General features: G+C 44.9%; 4 protein-coding genes across 6 annotated transcripts in view; 2 read left to right on the forward strand and 2 right to left on the reverse strand.

Annotated features, from left to right (window-relative positions):
• Positions 1-431: 431 nt before the first annotated feature.
• Positions 432-3,061, reverse strand: LOC105186323 (valacyclovir hydrolase). The gene is made up of 5 exons (XM_011146425.3): positions 2,640-3,061; positions 2,475-2,565; positions 1,354-1,674; positions 771-1,026; positions 432-692 (listed from the first exon to the last, which is right to left on the reverse strand). The coding sequence occupies exons 1-5, from the start codon at positions 2,757-2,759 to the stop codon at positions 590-592; spliced, it is 891 nt and encodes a 296-aa protein (XP_011144727.1). The 5' UTR covers positions 2,760-3,061; the 3' UTR covers positions 432-589.
• Positions 3,062-4,268: 1,207 nt separating this feature from the next.
• On the reverse strand, positions 4,269-6,253 carry vih (ubiquitin conjugating enzyme vih). Of its 3 annotated transcripts, XM_025304163.1 has the most exons (5): positions 6,176-6,253; positions 5,886-6,104; positions 5,362-5,476; positions 5,047-5,251; positions 4,282-4,968 (listed from the first exon to the last, which is right to left on the reverse strand). In XM_025304163.1, exons 2-5 carry the CDS (start codon positions 5,987-5,989, stop codon positions 4,844-4,846), a joined length of 549 nt encoding a protein of 182 aa, XP_025159948.1. In that variant the 5' UTR covers positions 5,990-6,104; positions 6,176-6,253; the 3' UTR covers positions 4,282-4,843. The 3 variants fall into 3 exon arrangements, with proteins under 3 accessions (XP_025159949.1, XP_025159948.1, XP_011144728.1); XM_025304164.1 differs by lacking the exons at positions 5,886-6,104; positions 6,176-6,253 and adding an exon at positions 5,785-5,849 and having other exon boundaries at positions 4,269-4,968; XM_011146426.3 differs by having other exon boundaries at positions 5,886-6,210.
• Positions 6,254-6,523: 270 nt separating this feature from the next.
• On the forward strand, positions 6,524-8,125 carry LOC105186326 (kxDL motif-containing protein CG10681). The gene is made up of 3 exons (XM_025304165.1): positions 6,524-7,041; positions 7,160-7,359; positions 7,443-8,125. The coding sequence occupies exons 1-3, from the start codon at positions 6,893-6,895 to the stop codon at positions 7,622-7,624; spliced, it is 531 nt and encodes a 176-aa protein (XP_025159950.1). The 5' UTR covers positions 6,524-6,892; the 3' UTR covers positions 7,625-8,125.
• The window catches only part of nvy (CBFA2/RUNX1 partner transcriptional co-repressor nervy), a 49,545-nt gene continuing 40,935 nt past the window's right edge, over positions 7,532-16,141 (forward strand). The window contains exon 1 of the mRNA XM_025304162.1: positions 7,532-7,580. The gene's annotated coding sequence lies outside the window, so the exon portion shown is untranslated. The remainder of the gene's footprint in view (positions 7,581-16,141) is intronic.

A 16,141-nucleotide genomic window follows, 5' to 3' on the forward strand; every position in this document is an offset into this window, starting at 1 on the left:
GCGAATAATCGAGTGCCCAGGTATCTTGAGTACTTGAGAGGGTATGACTTGAACATACCATTACCTCGGCTATCGTCCAGATACACGGATAATATTCGTAATTTTGAGCAACCGAATAGATGTTGCGGCTTCGACATTGAGACTACCTAGGAAACTACTGAGACTGTTGTAACGATAGCATTCTTGAATTCGCACCATTATCGCTTGCAACCAGATATAGTGTACGGTTGGTTTATTTCGATCACGAGGAGATCGCGCTGAAATTGAAGACTACTCGAAATACTGCTTGGAGTAATAAGCGTTAGACTTTTAGGGAGAGACGAGGAGAGGGAAAGAGAGAGGGGAGAGCGTGCCGACGTGGTTTTACCTGCGAGATCTTACTTTACGATATATATTTGAAATTTGAAAAAAATTTGAACAATTTGAAAAAATTATTATGCCTACGCCTGTATAATTCATGCAATCATAAATAATACAATCTAATAATAAACGTGATATAGATAGACGTCACCGTATAATGCCTTGTTACGAGATTTATGAGATTTAATTTTCATTATACCTTAAACATTTATCACATCGCTCGAGCGCATCATATCTTCGATTTTTCCAGGAGGAAATCCGTCACCAGTTTATTGAACTCGTCGGCATATCTCAAGTGAAGGTTGTGTGCGCCCTTCTCGAATATATGCAGTCTGTAACACAATACGAGGAAAGTTAAAATATCTTATTGACTATTTAGGTAGCATCAAGTTTACGAATGAAATACAGACTTCGAATTGGCAATGTTTTGTTTCAGATACTCCGAATGTTCCGGCAGGACCATCATATCTTTGGCCCCGTAAACGATCAACGTCGGGCATCTTATCTTCGGTAAAACCTGTTTGCACACGTCACCGTTCCGCTTCTCGTACAACTTGTGCATGGCGTCTATCCAATCGGACCAGGTCTTCCTGAAGTAATCCTCACCATACGCTTTTATCATAGGTGTTCTCATCTTCTCCGACCACGTGTCAATACTTCTGACCTCTGCATAGTAAAATATTTTATTATATTCAATGCTTTCGAACATTCTCAGGATAAAGTAACATCGAAATTTCCAATCTCTTTTTACAAAAGAAACTTTGCTGTTTTAGAGATTTGAACGAATCTTTGTGATATCGGTATTTCTTACTAGTCTGAGTTACTTTATCTCGTCGAAACATTTATATTTTTAAATTTTACCATACTGTACTTAAATTTTAGAATAAATTTTAATAGATTGTATTGTTAAAAAGTAAAAGTTACAAAACACAATTTTGGTGGTATCATGTGATCAAACGGTATTTAGAACTTGAATATCATAAGCAATCATACTTTCGTATAATTTCATCTCATCCGGGTGTATGTACGCGTTAGCACCCGTAACAACCATCTTCCAAATGCTCTCAGGATATGTTGAGGCAAGTAGGAGCGACGTGATACCGCCGTCGCTCCAACCGATCAGAGAGAATTTCTTGTAGCCTAAAGTCTTCATCAGGTCATGGGCCAAAACGGCATCGCGCTGGAAGAAATCGTCCGGGAACATTTTGTCGGGTGGTCGCGATTTTCCATAACCAGGTGGATCCCACGCTACTATGACTAACTTATCTGCATCAAGATTTTCAATCTGCGGCTTAAAATCAGTCCAGATTGTCCCTAAAATATACAGTTTGATATGTAAATGGCTTCCGTTACATAGAATGTTTGTAATGTAATATATTTAAAGTTTATATATAATCATTCATTTTCCGCATTTAATATCTTTGCAAACGGCAAAGATGTTTGATCGTGATGTTTTTGAAAAGTTGAGGTTTTTTAAGTGTCTGACAATTCTTTGAGTATTACGTGAGAGAGTAGAGGCGGCTAACTTGTGCGGAGTCGTACCACGATTCCTCAGCAAGTATAGCAACGGCTTGTAGCCGAGACTTTGGAACTAAAAGCCAATGTCACACGCAAGATTCAGACCTTTTTCAAGCAACATTTATAGGCACAATAGTCGAAACTCAAGCTCGTTCGTTATATTTGCGAGGTCCAACTTTAATAATTAATATTTCGAAAACTAAGACGAATTCAACGAAACGTTTGGATATTTTTCAATGTGATTTACTATATTTAAAAGCGTTAGCATTATGCAATCGCGTGCTTAAATATTATGTCTCCTATCGGATACATTATTATCATATACTGATATCTATTGGGTATATCATGTTCAATAATTACCCAATAGATGGCAGCAGTATCAAAACAAGATAAGATGGAATTCGTGATGAGATGAGGCAAGAGGCCTGTTCGTTTTGTCTGCACTGCTGAACTGGTGCAACAAATTGAAGTGAGAAAACCTACATTTGTCTCACTTTAACTTAATGCACCAGTTCAGCAGTGCAGATAAAACGAACAGGCCTAAGTATACAACATCCAGATAATTATTCTGTTGAAACATAATAGCAAACACTTACCTAAAGCGCCAGGTAATAACAACACCGGATGATCACCTGTGCCGACTTTGGCATAATTTATATCAATGCCATTTATTTTTACTTTTTGTTCCTGTTACATAACATATCAAATAATGTTTTGTTTTTGTGTTTCTGGCACAATTCCACGGTAAATGTTTTACGTACCTCTATCTGACGGGATTTGGTGGTCATCGATGATAGTTGCCGATTGTACGAAAACATGGGTTTTGGCATCACGAACTTGCAAAATGCTCTCATGGAGCAACTGAATATTTTGGTGCACATGATACCATACTTCTCAAGTTATCGAGTGAATCGGGAAGTGATGCGGAGTGATAGGCAGTGGCTCGTAATCACGTGACATATATTTGTTTTGAGAACATATTATCAGCGTTATTCGTACTCTCTAAAACATCATTCCATATTTATCATTCATTATATATAACAAAAATAAAATACACTGAGAGTGCTGATAACTCGCTCCTAGCCTTGAACGTAGCCTTGATATTGATATGATACAACTGCAATCTATATAGTAGCGTTAAGCGTCGTCTACAATGGCAGTAAGCAATAAAGAAGTAAGCGTAAGCGGTAAGAAATAAACCAATCACAGTCGATTATGACAAAAATAATCAACTGTGGTTGATCCATTTCTTACTGTTCACGCTTTCTTCTTACTGCTTGCGGCCATTGTAGACCGCGCTTTGAGGCTCGTCTACATTAGCTGTAAGAGTAATACCTTGTCTACAATAGAAGTCTTAAGGCTCGTCTACAATAGCTGTAAGGGTAAGGCTGTAAGGCTGCAACGTAAGCTGTCAGCGAATGAAAATATTTCATTTCGTGTCTTGCAACCTTACAGCCTTACTCTTACAGCTAATGTAGACGAGCCTATAAGATCATTCTTTATAGCCCAATTATAGCCGATTATTTTTGTAATAATCGACTATGATTCGTCAATTCTTACGACTTACAATTTACGACACGTATTATAGAATGACCTGTAGAGTCGTAAGTCGTAGAAATTGACCAATCATAGTCCGGTAAGAGAAAAATAATCGACCGCGATTGGTCAATTTGTATGACTTACGACTCTATGACTTCTATTGTAGACGAGGTATAAGGCTGTAAGGTTGCAAGACACGAAATGAAATACTTTCATTCGCTGCCAGCTTACGTTACAGCCTTACAGACTTACTCTTACAGCTATTGTAGACGAGCCTTAAGGGCCAGAGCACAGACTTCTGCATAATGCATAATATACAACGCATAAGAGAATCAACCAATCAGAGTTCTTCATTTCTATCCTGAGGAGAGAAATGAAGAAAACTAATTGTCCTAAGCCGCTAAGGATCTCGTATAACTGAAATGGAGTACACATGTACAATAAAAGAACATACATACCTCCTTTCGTCGCACATGCGCACTCCATTTTGGCTACACTGACACCAAGGGTTTCAACAAGGAGCTTCGTTATTGTATATACTGTGGTACAACTTTGCGTAAGGTTAACTCAAACCACTGTGCTTATCAGAATTCGTTTATTGCCTACAGCTTACTAACAAATTTAAATTCCTTTATTTACAATGAATCTTATTTTCGAGCCGTTGAACAATGGTACAAATCGTTTTGCAAAAAATTTTGCAAAATAAAAGTCTCTCTGTACATATGTATTTTTTGAAATAAGAATCATTCTGCGAAAAAATTTTTGAAATTTAATCAATTATTTTATTATAAATAAATGTCAAAGAGTATACGGTAAAATGAAAATATTTCTACATCAAGAATTTACCACAGTCATATTCATAATATGCGGTTTCTAAAAATAGGTTTGGAAAGTAAAAATGTTTTGTTGCTAGTTTTAACGGAAATTGGAACTTATGTTGTAATTACGTTGTACAATCATTAAAATATTTATTTTGGAATTATACAATAATGGTAAAAATGGAAAAACATCAAGTGCAAATGAAACACATGATGATCGCAATGATCAAAAGACCAACGCATATATTTCTACATGGTAAATAAATAAATGTGTTTCTTGTGTGATTGTATGTCAATTAAAAGATGTTTACGTGCACGCAGTCTTGATGTCGGTGTGTTAATATAAATTTATAATTATTTTTACAAAAGTAGTTTCTACATAAATCTTGAGATATATATGCAAATATTCAAAATTTGTAACAAAAATTTTTGTCATTATCCTTCCAATGAGAGGAAATTTCGATTTGAATCTTTGTTCAACTATATTTATGATTTGTGATAAAAGTGCACAAAATCCCAATTAATCTTAATACTTAATTATAATCCTATCGACAGAAATAGGAATAATGATATTAAACGATTCAAAATGTTTACATGCTAATGGCTCATCATGAATCTTGTGAATTACGACTGTGTTCCCTGCTGTATTCCTCTGTCAGATACTTTTTGTATTTTGTCTGATTGTTCCATAGTTCTGCTGCTTGGATATTAAGCGGGCTATCGTTGTTAGGTTCTGCGTGACAAAATATAGTTTGAATCAATAAATGCCAATACTGACTTATCATACAGTCGCTTTATTTATCATACTCACCACTAAGAAGAGACTGTATGGAAAGTAAAATGGTGCGCACATCGTACAATGCGCTCCATTTATCTTTCAGTATATCCAAGCAGATATTACCAACAGGGTCAACATTAGGGTGAAAACAAGGTGTGACAAAGCGTACTATGGGAGCGCTATATGGATAACTATGTGGAAATTCCAGAGTCAATTTGTAGGTGAGACCAGCATATACCTATGGTGCGTTAAAACATTGCATCACTTCATCATTGCAACAGAACACATCAAGAATTAAATATATTAAAATTCAGATATTCAGAGTAGTTAAAAAAACAAATATCTCACTGTATCTTTCGGTCCTGTGATAGTCCCAATCCATTTGAATAAATTTTCCCCCTCAGGAAAGGCTGATACTCCGTGTTCGGTGCTCATCATCAGCACCATAAGCTCTTTTTGCAACCTAAATAATTAACAGCGATGAATGAATCTTAACAGTAACATGCCCATGAGACAACGATCTTGTCATTGCAATCTAACACAATCACAACAACAAAGCGCACAGTTGTTCTCAATGAGAAAATATAAAATAAAAATTAGACGTAATCTCGCGAAACACTTGCGACAACCAGTATCCGATTGAGCATTCCGATTGAGGTAGCAGACTGAAATCGTATCAGCCTGGCGACTAGGTTACGTTAGCACAGCGGGCAAAGAGCGATATCAATTACTTGTGAAAGGTATATAAACTCCGCGTATTTAAACAATTACCACAACTGTCGCCGGTATGTTCGAACGAGAGGCGAAGAAAACAAAAACATCCCGTCGGAACATATCGCGATGAAGCAGCTAACGGACTTGACTTTGCTCACCGTTTGCTGACTGCATGATTGTCCTTCGGCACGCTCTGCTTTTCCTCAGCGGCCTTGTTTGTCATGTTCTGCGACGAGCAGAACGGGTTGACGTTCTGCGCCATCCTCTCGAGACACACACAGCCACACGGAGCTCAACACCGTACGCGTCAAAATCAGTGGAACGTGTGGAAGAGGGAGAGCGAGAGAAGACGGTCCCCTCTTCGTCGTGGAGCGAAGCTACTCGCGGATCGGTCACAACACAAGTCAGCCACGGTGGAAATTTGAATGCGTGCTACATGTGCTATTACCCGAGCTGAAAACGTCAAGCGGCGAACAGCTGTTGCGTCTCTCGCGGTGCGAGCCAAGTGGCGACGGTGCGCGTTGCCGTCGCGTGTCTTCCGCACTTTCCGTCGTTCGCGTCGGCTTGGATCGTCGTCCTCGTTTGGCTCGTGCGCGGCTCTTCTCGATTTCACAGAGTTTACTCGAGCGATGAGGCTCTCGCGGCGCGGCGGCCAAAGACAGTCACGACACCGTGCGCCTACTTCGTGTCGTTTCGTCGTCTGGAACGGTGCTATTTAAATCGATAACTTTGACAGTGTTTGGTTAGACGGACGGACTCGACGGTGTTGTCACCCGATTGAAGCCCAGAAAGGTACGATGAGTGTGAGTCAGCTTGGGACTGCGTTGTAATCGTGAGGGTAACGGGCTGGTTGGCTCGATAATCGACAACTCTCATTTAGTCATACACGGCTTCTCAGATCGATATGACGTGTTGGCGGAGGAGGACGCGGCCGGAGTACGCGATCTGTACGTTCGCGGAACGTAACGCTCGTCGATAGAGTTTCTGCGGTATATAGGTGTTGTTGACGGATATTTTCTTTCTTTCTGTTTTATTTCTTGCGGATAAAGAGTCTCGCGATAACCTCGCGACTTCCTTATGCTGAGCCGGACGGAGTTGTGTAATGGAGTTACTTGATGATGAGATTGAGAAATTCGAGGTCTGCTAGTCTTGAGATAGCGAAAGTATGGCAGCGGCACAAGGCACACCGGAGTCAGACACTGGCAGTTTCGAGTGCTTCAGAAACTACACCGCGCCAGAGGTATTTGTGCAAGGTCTGGCCGGCATTGTCGACCAGCAGGATGTAGAGTCTATGATACGTGCGCAGAAACAAATGTAAGTTGCATCTCGGATGCATCTGGGGGATGACTTGACATTATGGTGTGACTTAACGTTGCTCCTAATCCTAATTATGTATCAACACGTTCTTGACTTCTGGCTTATACCATTCCAGGTTGCAAAGGTTCGAGAAGACCAATGAGATGTTGACCAACTGTAATCAGTTGTCGATAAACAGACTGAAGACAGCTGGCACCGAGTTCAAGAAGCACACTGCTCTTCTAATCGAGATGAAGAGGGATTTGGATTATATCTTTAAGAGGATTCGTCTGGTAAAGAACAAACTGAGCCAGCAATACCCGCAGGCGTTCAATGGTAATTAATAAACCTAGGTGTAGACGAGCTCTAATAAGAAATCAAATGACAATACAAACTTCATTAATCGCACGAATCTACAGAGGCTGTGAGGAGCAGTTTGGCGGAGGAGGTTATCGTGGAGGATATCGATTGTCCGGTGAAGCCCCTCGAGCCAGAGATCGTGCCACTGCCGTCCGCTCCGGTTCCCTGTGCCGCCGATCGTGATCCCGATTCAGACGGTAATGAGACCTCCACTACAAATAGTCATATCGCTAAGGAATAAGACCGTCCCGACTTCCTCGCGGAAGCCGACGAACGTTCGAATGTAAAACACGTAAAGTAAGCCTACGGAGCGCACGAGTGGGCGGTGTGATTCAGGTAACATATTACAATTTCTAATGTGTACACGTGTGTGGCGGAGGCGACACACGAGTCTGTGCTTTGTTGTAAGACTTAAAGAGGATCTGTTTAGTCTGTACCACTGTTTAAAGATTGAGACGACTTTATTGTTGCGAAATGTATGTAAGTACGTTATAGCTGTGAATGCATAAGAGACTCTATTTTAAAGAGATATTTCTACTAGAGATCGATGTTTAACGAGAAGTAAACGTGTCTCGCTTCTGAAGATTGCATCTTACCTGACACTTTGTGCATTTTCTCTCCTTATGTGGGAGAGAGGATATTGGTACAAAACCGCAAAGGTACAGGAGTATCGATCGCGGCGAGTCGACATTTTCGCTCCGATTATTTTCGCAGGTCTCTCTCGTACGAATGACAAAGAGTAGATATCTCCGGGATCCTTTCATTGTTATTGCTCGCATGTAACATGTAAAGATTCGTTGTATCGTCGAGCAAGAATTCACAATGCAAACAGCACCAAGTAAATTTCCATACTTGATGATATTACGCGTAGTAGACGTTAGCGAGTCTCATAAGTAACTTTCTGATCATGAGTGAGCGATAAAGACAGAGAGAGACAGAGAGAGAGAGAGAGAGAGAGACAGAGAGAGAGAGAGAGAGAGAGAGAGAGACAGAGAGAGAGAGAGAGAGAGAGAGAGAGAGAGAGAGAGAGAGAGAGAGAGAGAGAGAGAGAGAGAGAGAGAGAGAGAGAGAGAGAGGAAAAGAGCGAGAAAAAGCAAGCGAGAGAGAGAGAGAGAGAGAGAGAGAGAGAGGGAGAGAGGGGGAGAAAAAACAAGAAATGTCGCGTTAGATATCCGATATGACGCAGTCAGATCAAGTCAGATATAACGATGGACAGAGCGAGCAACGTCGGAACGGAAGTACGGAAATTTACTATTCTATAAATGTCTTTTCTTCATTACATAATTCACCGAGTATGTCGCGTAAGTATGTACATATCGCATAATGACACGCTTTCGATGTACGAGCCGATTTATCGCTTCTCCCAGCGCATAGCCAGGAAGCTTGTTCATGTGTTACATAGTGCATTATTGTAAATAAAGATCGTTCGTTTCTCGTCTACCTCGTCATACACACACACACACACACACACACATACACACGTATACATAGAGACACGCACACACACACACACACACAGAGTCGTTTATTCCACGCTACTGCGATAGGTACGTCTGCAACGATTTACAGTTTGGTCGTGACACTCGAGAAACAGTCTGTCTCGCAATCGGGGTGACGCCGTATCCAGTGCCTCTTCGGCAATTAGAGTCTGCTACGTAGGGGAGCTCGGCTAAAGATTAAATTAAGTCGCTGTTCCGTTGCGGTTTCGCGCGGATGCGAGGATATGCGCGCCACGGGGCGGGATATGCGTCCGGGTATCGGTGAACGGTTTCGCGGTGCGCGAGATATCGGCGGCGCCTACCGAGGTGCCGCAGCCTGCGAGCTCGAATCAGAGTCTCAGGGTGCTCAAACACAAGCCCGTTGTACGCGTACACTTCTTCATTCTGTAAGATAATGCAATCCACGTTGTAAAGCGCTTCGGTCGCTCCACAGTCGGCCGAGAGAGAAATATATAAGTGTTCTTCGTTCTCGTTTTCCTACACGCTGCGATTTGACTTATATCCCGATCAAACCGTCCCATCCCGTCACATGCCCAAGAGAAAAGAAAAGAAAATAAAGAAAAAGATAAATCTAAAATAAAATAAATAAAGAATATCGTGGGCATCGATAATTGGCCAGGAGACTAATGACATGACTTCAATTGTTGGTGTGCAGTGCCGGTCGAGGAGTTTCAATTCGCGAAGCTGCGCAAACGACGAATAAAGAGTAACGACAGCTCGTCGACGGAGAGCAACAACGATCACAGTAACGCCGACACGTCTTCCTGCACGTCTGACACCGGCTGAGAGAGACCGGCCGCGGTCGAGAAAATACGGAAATGAGAGAAAGAGAGAACGAGCGAGAGAGAGAGAGAGAGAGAGAGGGAGGGACAGGGAGACAGAGAAAACGAAAGACAGAGAGAATACGAGAGAGATAGGGAGAGGAAGAAAAGAGAGAACTAGAGCGAAAGAAAGAGAGAGAGAGAGAGAGAGAGAGAGAGAGAGAGAGAGAGAGAGAGAGAGAGAGAGAGAGAATAAAATCGAGAAACTAAACGAAGCAAATACTCGACGACGCTTATTAATCATGCCCCGCAAAGTCGGACTCATGCATCGGCCACTTCGAATGTTGCCTGCGAGCGTGCGAGCTAATCAAATCGACCGATCGATCGATCGGCAATAAAAGAATCGGCAATCTCGAGGCGTCTCGATCGATACCGCCGATACCACCCCGCCCCCGCCCCCGCACGGATACCATATCTCGATGTCATTGTGTAAGCTACGAGAGCCTGTGAATACTGTCAATGTTCAACGAAATAAATTCTTTGTACACGGTAGAGCGTGTGTTGATCAATTCCATACCGAGAGGGGAGCGCGAGGTCGGCTCGAAAGCCGACCGGCGGCCGTCACGGCGCGACGACGGGAGGGCAAAGGCGCGCCGGAAGAGACGTCCTCGCGGACATCCGGGCTTTTTTTAATCCGCGAGTCGCCGGCGATCTACCGTCGCCACCACCGCCGCCACCACCACCACCACCACCACCAGCATCACCATCACCACCACCACCACCACCACCACCGCCAGCACCTGGGGCGTTTCATTAGCGAGGACGCAGCCGTCGCCGTGAAATATTTCACTCGTCCAGCCGGCAAAGGTGGCGCCGAGATTAATGCGAATGCTTTTCACGGCTGCATCCGTGCACGCGCGACGCGCCCGCTATACTTAGCGCGCGCGCCGCTCCTCCGGCAAAGATTCACGTGACTTCTTTCGGCGCGTTAATTCAGGAGGAAGACATTCGAAGTGTCCACTGCACGTGTTCACGTTCAGCGCGCCGCCGAGGTACAGTGAGCGACGTGGACGTCGGCGTCGCGCGGCCGTCTCTTCGACGGGACGCGCGAGGCAACCTGACCTGGAATAGGGTCGCCGGGGGGTTCCTTTTCCCTTTCCTTTCGTTTTGTTATCAAAGTATGACGGAGGAGTATCACGCGCGCGAATCCTCCGTCCGAGTCGGACGAGAATTAATTACGGAATACGCGTCGCGAAGCCGCTCGGATGCGGCCGCGGCGGTCGTTGGAGCTTCGCGACACGTCGACATTTATGGATTCGCAGCGACGTCCTCGCGAGACCCAGAGTGGGATCGATGTCTACCTTCCGCCGGGCAAACGCTGGCCGCGCCGAAGTTGCGGCAAAGAAAAAGAAGAGAAACGCTCGTTTTTCTCGCGCTGGCGATAACTCTCTCGGTAAGGAGGAGACGCGAGAATAATATTCCGCAGGAGCTCGGATTCCGCGCTTCCGCTCGCTTCTGCGCGCCTCTGAGTTCGCTTCGACGGCCGCGACTCGTTCCACAGCTTTCAAATATTTGCTCGACGCGCCTTCGCCGGCGACTCGTCGCTGCGCGATCGCCGCGGATCCGTAATCGGAGTCGTAATTATTTACAGATTGACGGAATCCTGGCAAGCTGGCGTTACGCCGCCGTTGCTGTTAATGTGCGAATGTTAATTTTTCTTCTGGGGTTTGTTATCGCCCGTCGGGACTAAAATATTGTTAGGTATCGATTCTGGCTCTCTGCTTTCTACCATCGATGGTTTGTGCTATACACAGACGTCACGCGCGTGCATACACACACGCGCGCGCGGAGTGCGACGCTCCCGGCGCGGAGAAGACGCCAGCCGTCGCGATGCCAGAAACCAGCTGCGCCTCAGCTGTTTTCTATCCATTCCGTCTTGCTCCCTTTCTGCCGCTGACGATTGGACACTTCGAAATAAAATCCTAGGAGGACGCGACATGTGCGTCTTCGTGGAATTCACTCCGTCGCTCCACGCGCATTCACGTATAATTAAAGCTCGCGGCCGCTCTTTTACACGGCCGTGAGGACGCGTTACGGAGGTCGCTCAGCGCGTTTTGAGGCTGCGATGCGCCGTGAAATTATGTGTACTATACGACGATTTTGCACACACTGTTGTGGGAAATTGGGCAAGGTGGGTCTCGGCCGCACTCTTAGAGAACAGACATGAGGTTGTTCATGAGATGGAAAGTATCTCCTTTGGATTCTTGCACGTCTCGCATTTAAATTGAGACACGTCGATTTTTGTCGCTTTTCTTCTCACGTTTTTTTTTATTCCCCACGTTTGTTGGTTGATTGAATTGACTCGATAACTGCTCCCTCGTATCACGAATAACCGCGGCAGAAATTTCTTACGAAGAAACTTTCGGATAAGACTGACGAGAAAAGGAGAAATTCGGACGACTCTCGAGAGTCGTCACACAAGTGCCGACGATGATAATTTCTCTCGTGTCATTCTTTCGTGCTCTACTTCTTTTCCAAATTTCACCTCGGCATTTGTATGAATAAGATAAGATATGCAAATGTAAACGGGACGAGGCGCGGAACGGCCGGGAGGTATTTCGCGCGCGGAGTTTATCGCGCGCATTATTGGACTATTTCCTCTTAAAGTCCGTCCCAACTGCTTGCGCAAAGCGCAATTCATTTGTGCAGGCCGCTATTGCGGATATTGCACGCGCGTGCTAACGCGCCCGAGAAGAATGCATTTCGGCCAAGGGAGGGGACACGGTCGGCGGTTAACTGCGCTCCCGATAAAACGCGGAAACAGCTGTTTAATCTTATCCGGTCCACCTGCGCCGCGCGCGCGCGCGCGCGCGATATTTACTTTCATTCTTTCAAGCGTCGCATGCAGCACGCGCTCCCAGAACACGCGTCTTTTGTTGACACGAGCATAACAAAGCTTGTTTCCAGCCGGTCCGTAATGGCACATGTGCGCCATCATAAAATAGCTTTCGAGAGCGGCTTGCAAATTTGATAACGATGTAGAATATCTATTGTACGCTTCGCCGACCGGCGAGTCGCGAGGGAATTTTCAGCTGCTTGTCCGTCATCAAGATTGATGACGCCGAGATTTTCGCAAGTGGAATAATTCAAGCGCGCTAGAACGCGTGTATTGCGTAATGAGAAATATGCCTTCCCAAGCAGCTCGGATAAATTGGGTTTAAATCACGGTGACCTCGAAATTTCGCAATTTTTTTTCACCGCGAGAGAGGATGAACGCAATATCTCTGGTGGGTCCGGATCTCCTTTCTCATCGAAATATAACTCATTCCGGAAGATATTTCCCGGCGTGTACCCTGTACGCGATAAATTTCTTTTATCATCCGTGTATTTCTTTAATTGCAAAGAATGAGCATAAAACACACCTGTTATTCTGTCCACAGCACTTCCGTCAAAGCCACCTCCGTCTCTATCGATTATTCCGAATCCCTTGGTTATAGTCATCGAGCAATTCTTTTCCAATCGACAACGAGCGCGTGAAACGCGTGCGGACAGCCTGACGCAACAAAGAAAGAGAAAAACGAAAAAAGAAACGAGAAACGAGAAAAAAAGAAAAGAGAGAAACAAGACGCGAGTCCGCCAAAGTGTTTGAAAAGCCGACGGTGTTTTTGAAGGCCGCGATATTCCCGTTTCCTTTTGCGGCGAGCGTTTTGCGCGCCGGTATCCAGCAGGTACGTCTAGTTGACGCCGGCACAACGGCGCTCGCTCTCCGCCGATGCAAAGTAATACAAAAGCGTGCTCGTAGCACGCCCGCCAACTCGTCCGAGAGTGTCACCGGCAGCACTTCGGATTGAACTTTTCCAAGAGCCTCGGTCGGGCCAAAGAAAACGCGGGATCTTATCCGGGTAGACGGCGGCAGTTGGGAGATCGCGCGAGACGGGAGAGAAGCGGCACTCGGGAGAGCACACAGGGCGCTCCTGGGGACGATTAAAATCTCGCCCGTGGCGCTTCCCGTGAGATAACGGACGGTAAGTGCGTGCCCTCCCTCCCCTACCTCCTTAACGAATGCGCCTCGCATCCGGCATAATTCCGGCGTAATGAGCTGTAGTATTCGGCGCCGGGCTACTTTGCGTCGCCTCATGTGAGCCATTCGATCTTCATATTGACGTTTTGACATCGCGCGCGATCTTGGATCGCGTTTAGAAGCGAATAGCGAGAGGCGAATAGGAAAATTCGTCATTAATTGTATATTAAGATTGAGATAACTCTTTTTTTCACATCATATCATATCAGGAATTAGCAGGTTCACGCTCAGCGTAGAGAAAGACTCTTCCGGTCTTTCGCGGTCATTTGTCGCGCGATTAATAGTGACTCGCACACTCGCTCGAACTCCTCCAGATCGCTCTGTTTCGCTAAAATATTAGCCCCCTGCGTCGCTTCGAGAGGATCTCGCGCCTAAGAAACATAGTGAGATCCACTCATTCATTCGCTCCGCAGCTCCGGCAGAGGGAAGGATCTCTCCGCCCCTCCCCGCTCGTCGCGCTCTCTCGCGCTTCCTCGGCCGACGCTTTTTTTCTCCAGCGCGTACGGGCGACAGAGCGGCGAGAGCTTTGTAAAATCGGCCGATGCGGCTTCTCCCTCGCCGGAGGAGTGACTTCGTGCTATTGACATCCGCTTCTCGTGGTATCGACATCCCGGTACATGCCCGCCCGTGCTGGGAGCACGATCTCGCGTCACTTCCAGAGAGCGAGAGCGCGCGCGAGTGAGGCAGATGGAGAGAGACAGACAGAGAGAGAGAGAGAGAGAGAGAGGGGGGAGGAAAGGGAGACAGAGCGAAGGGTGCAAGAGAGGGTGCACGGGGTGCACCAGACCCGTTGATACGATCGCTGGCTCTGCGTTGGTGTAATTTTGCACGAGTGCGAAAATTACACCGTGCCGGCGCCGATAAGTCGTAAATTACGAGCGCGTAGATGGACGATCGTGTAAAACGCGGCCGCGGTCGCCCCTGCGATTGACGCCATCACCGCGCCGAAACTTACGGCCGTACGTCGAATAAATCGGAATTAGCGTTTAATCACACGTCCGTCCGTTCGATATGCGCCCGGTCGGACTTCGTAATTGGGTCTCGAAATTTCCGACCGGCTCACGGCGAGATCGTCAATGGAGACCGTCCTCGGCTTTTTTTCTCGTTGTAAGGTCGCGATTGTCCTTGTTACAAAGATGTTCTTCGCGTGACGTGACTGAATTTTCTTCGCCGCCTCGTTCTTGTTTGCGTACAATTTTTTTATATCCCCCCCTTATTTTCGTTCCGTATGTTTAATTTAGGTTTATATTATAGCTTAGGGGTGGTTTTCGAATCCGCACGTTTCACGCACGATGAATCTCGAGTTGCGCTTAACGGTCCTTTCGTATGCGGGACGTATGACTGTTTATAATAATGTATCAAAATTAATTGACGTTGCCATAATTCATAAGCGGCACGTACCTATCTGCATTGTTGCGTGTGCATTGTTATGCCGCATAAATTAATCGAAATTGGTGAATAGGTATGTGGAGGAAGAGGAGCCGTAAGAGAACGGTCGCTTTACGGTCATTTAATATAAAGAAACATATATGTGTAATATTAATATATATGTAATATTAATATACCTTTGTATGTTTAATTGCAAGTGGGAAAAAAAGGGTGAAATTAATTAAAATATTTAATATCGTGCGTGCGTGCAAGTTGTGACCTATATAAATCGTGGAAATACATGGTTACGCGTTTAATAGAATTCTACATTAAAAAAGAGGAAATAGGGAGGCGCTATATATATATGACGTGTTTCGTGAGCTAGTGGGAGTCTCGCAGAATTTTGGTAACAATTGCTTAAATCATCCCTGCCACAGACCTGCCTCGTCAGTGAATCACGCCTCGGTTATAATTTATTCGGCGGAATTTTAATATCGATCCCTGCTTAACGCACGCCCGTTATTCTGCCGGAAAATATTGCGTTGTAATTAAACGAGTTTCGAGAACTTCATCCGGAGTTTGAGAAAGCGTCGATTCACGTCAGCGCCACTTGACATAGAATTTCTTCTACTTCGGCTAATATCTCTCATGCAGCAAGCGCCGGAATTGCTGAAATCGATCAGATTTACCACGAAGTGTTTGGAATTCTCGCGAGCTTATCGCGTGTTTTCAACGTTCATTTATCTAAATCGTTATATCATCGTTGTAACGTTGTTTGCAACACAGCTTGCGAAAGCTGACGTTTTCAATTAGATTTTCTTAGGTCAAATTAAATAGCCGTAAATTCATCGGAGTCCACGCATACGTCCCCGTCGCCTCTCCCCCGCACAGCTTATATACTGTTCTCAGAAGAGTATGTAATCAAAATATCTGAAATAATTTGTAAAATAATTTTCGTTCGCGGTCTCGCTGAAGTGTACAAAGGTGTTCTTAGAGAAAGAAAAAAGAAAAGAAATTCACAGCCCCAAAAATTAACAATTATATTTCTC

This window comes from Harpegnathos saltator, unplaced genomic scaffold (genome assembly GCF_003227715.2).
Source record: "Harpegnathos saltator strain DR-91 unplaced genomic scaffold, Hsal_v8.6 scaffold594, whole genome shotgun sequence".
Taxonomy (NCBI): domain Eukaryota; kingdom Metazoa; phylum Arthropoda; class Insecta; order Hymenoptera; family Formicidae; genus Harpegnathos; species Harpegnathos saltator.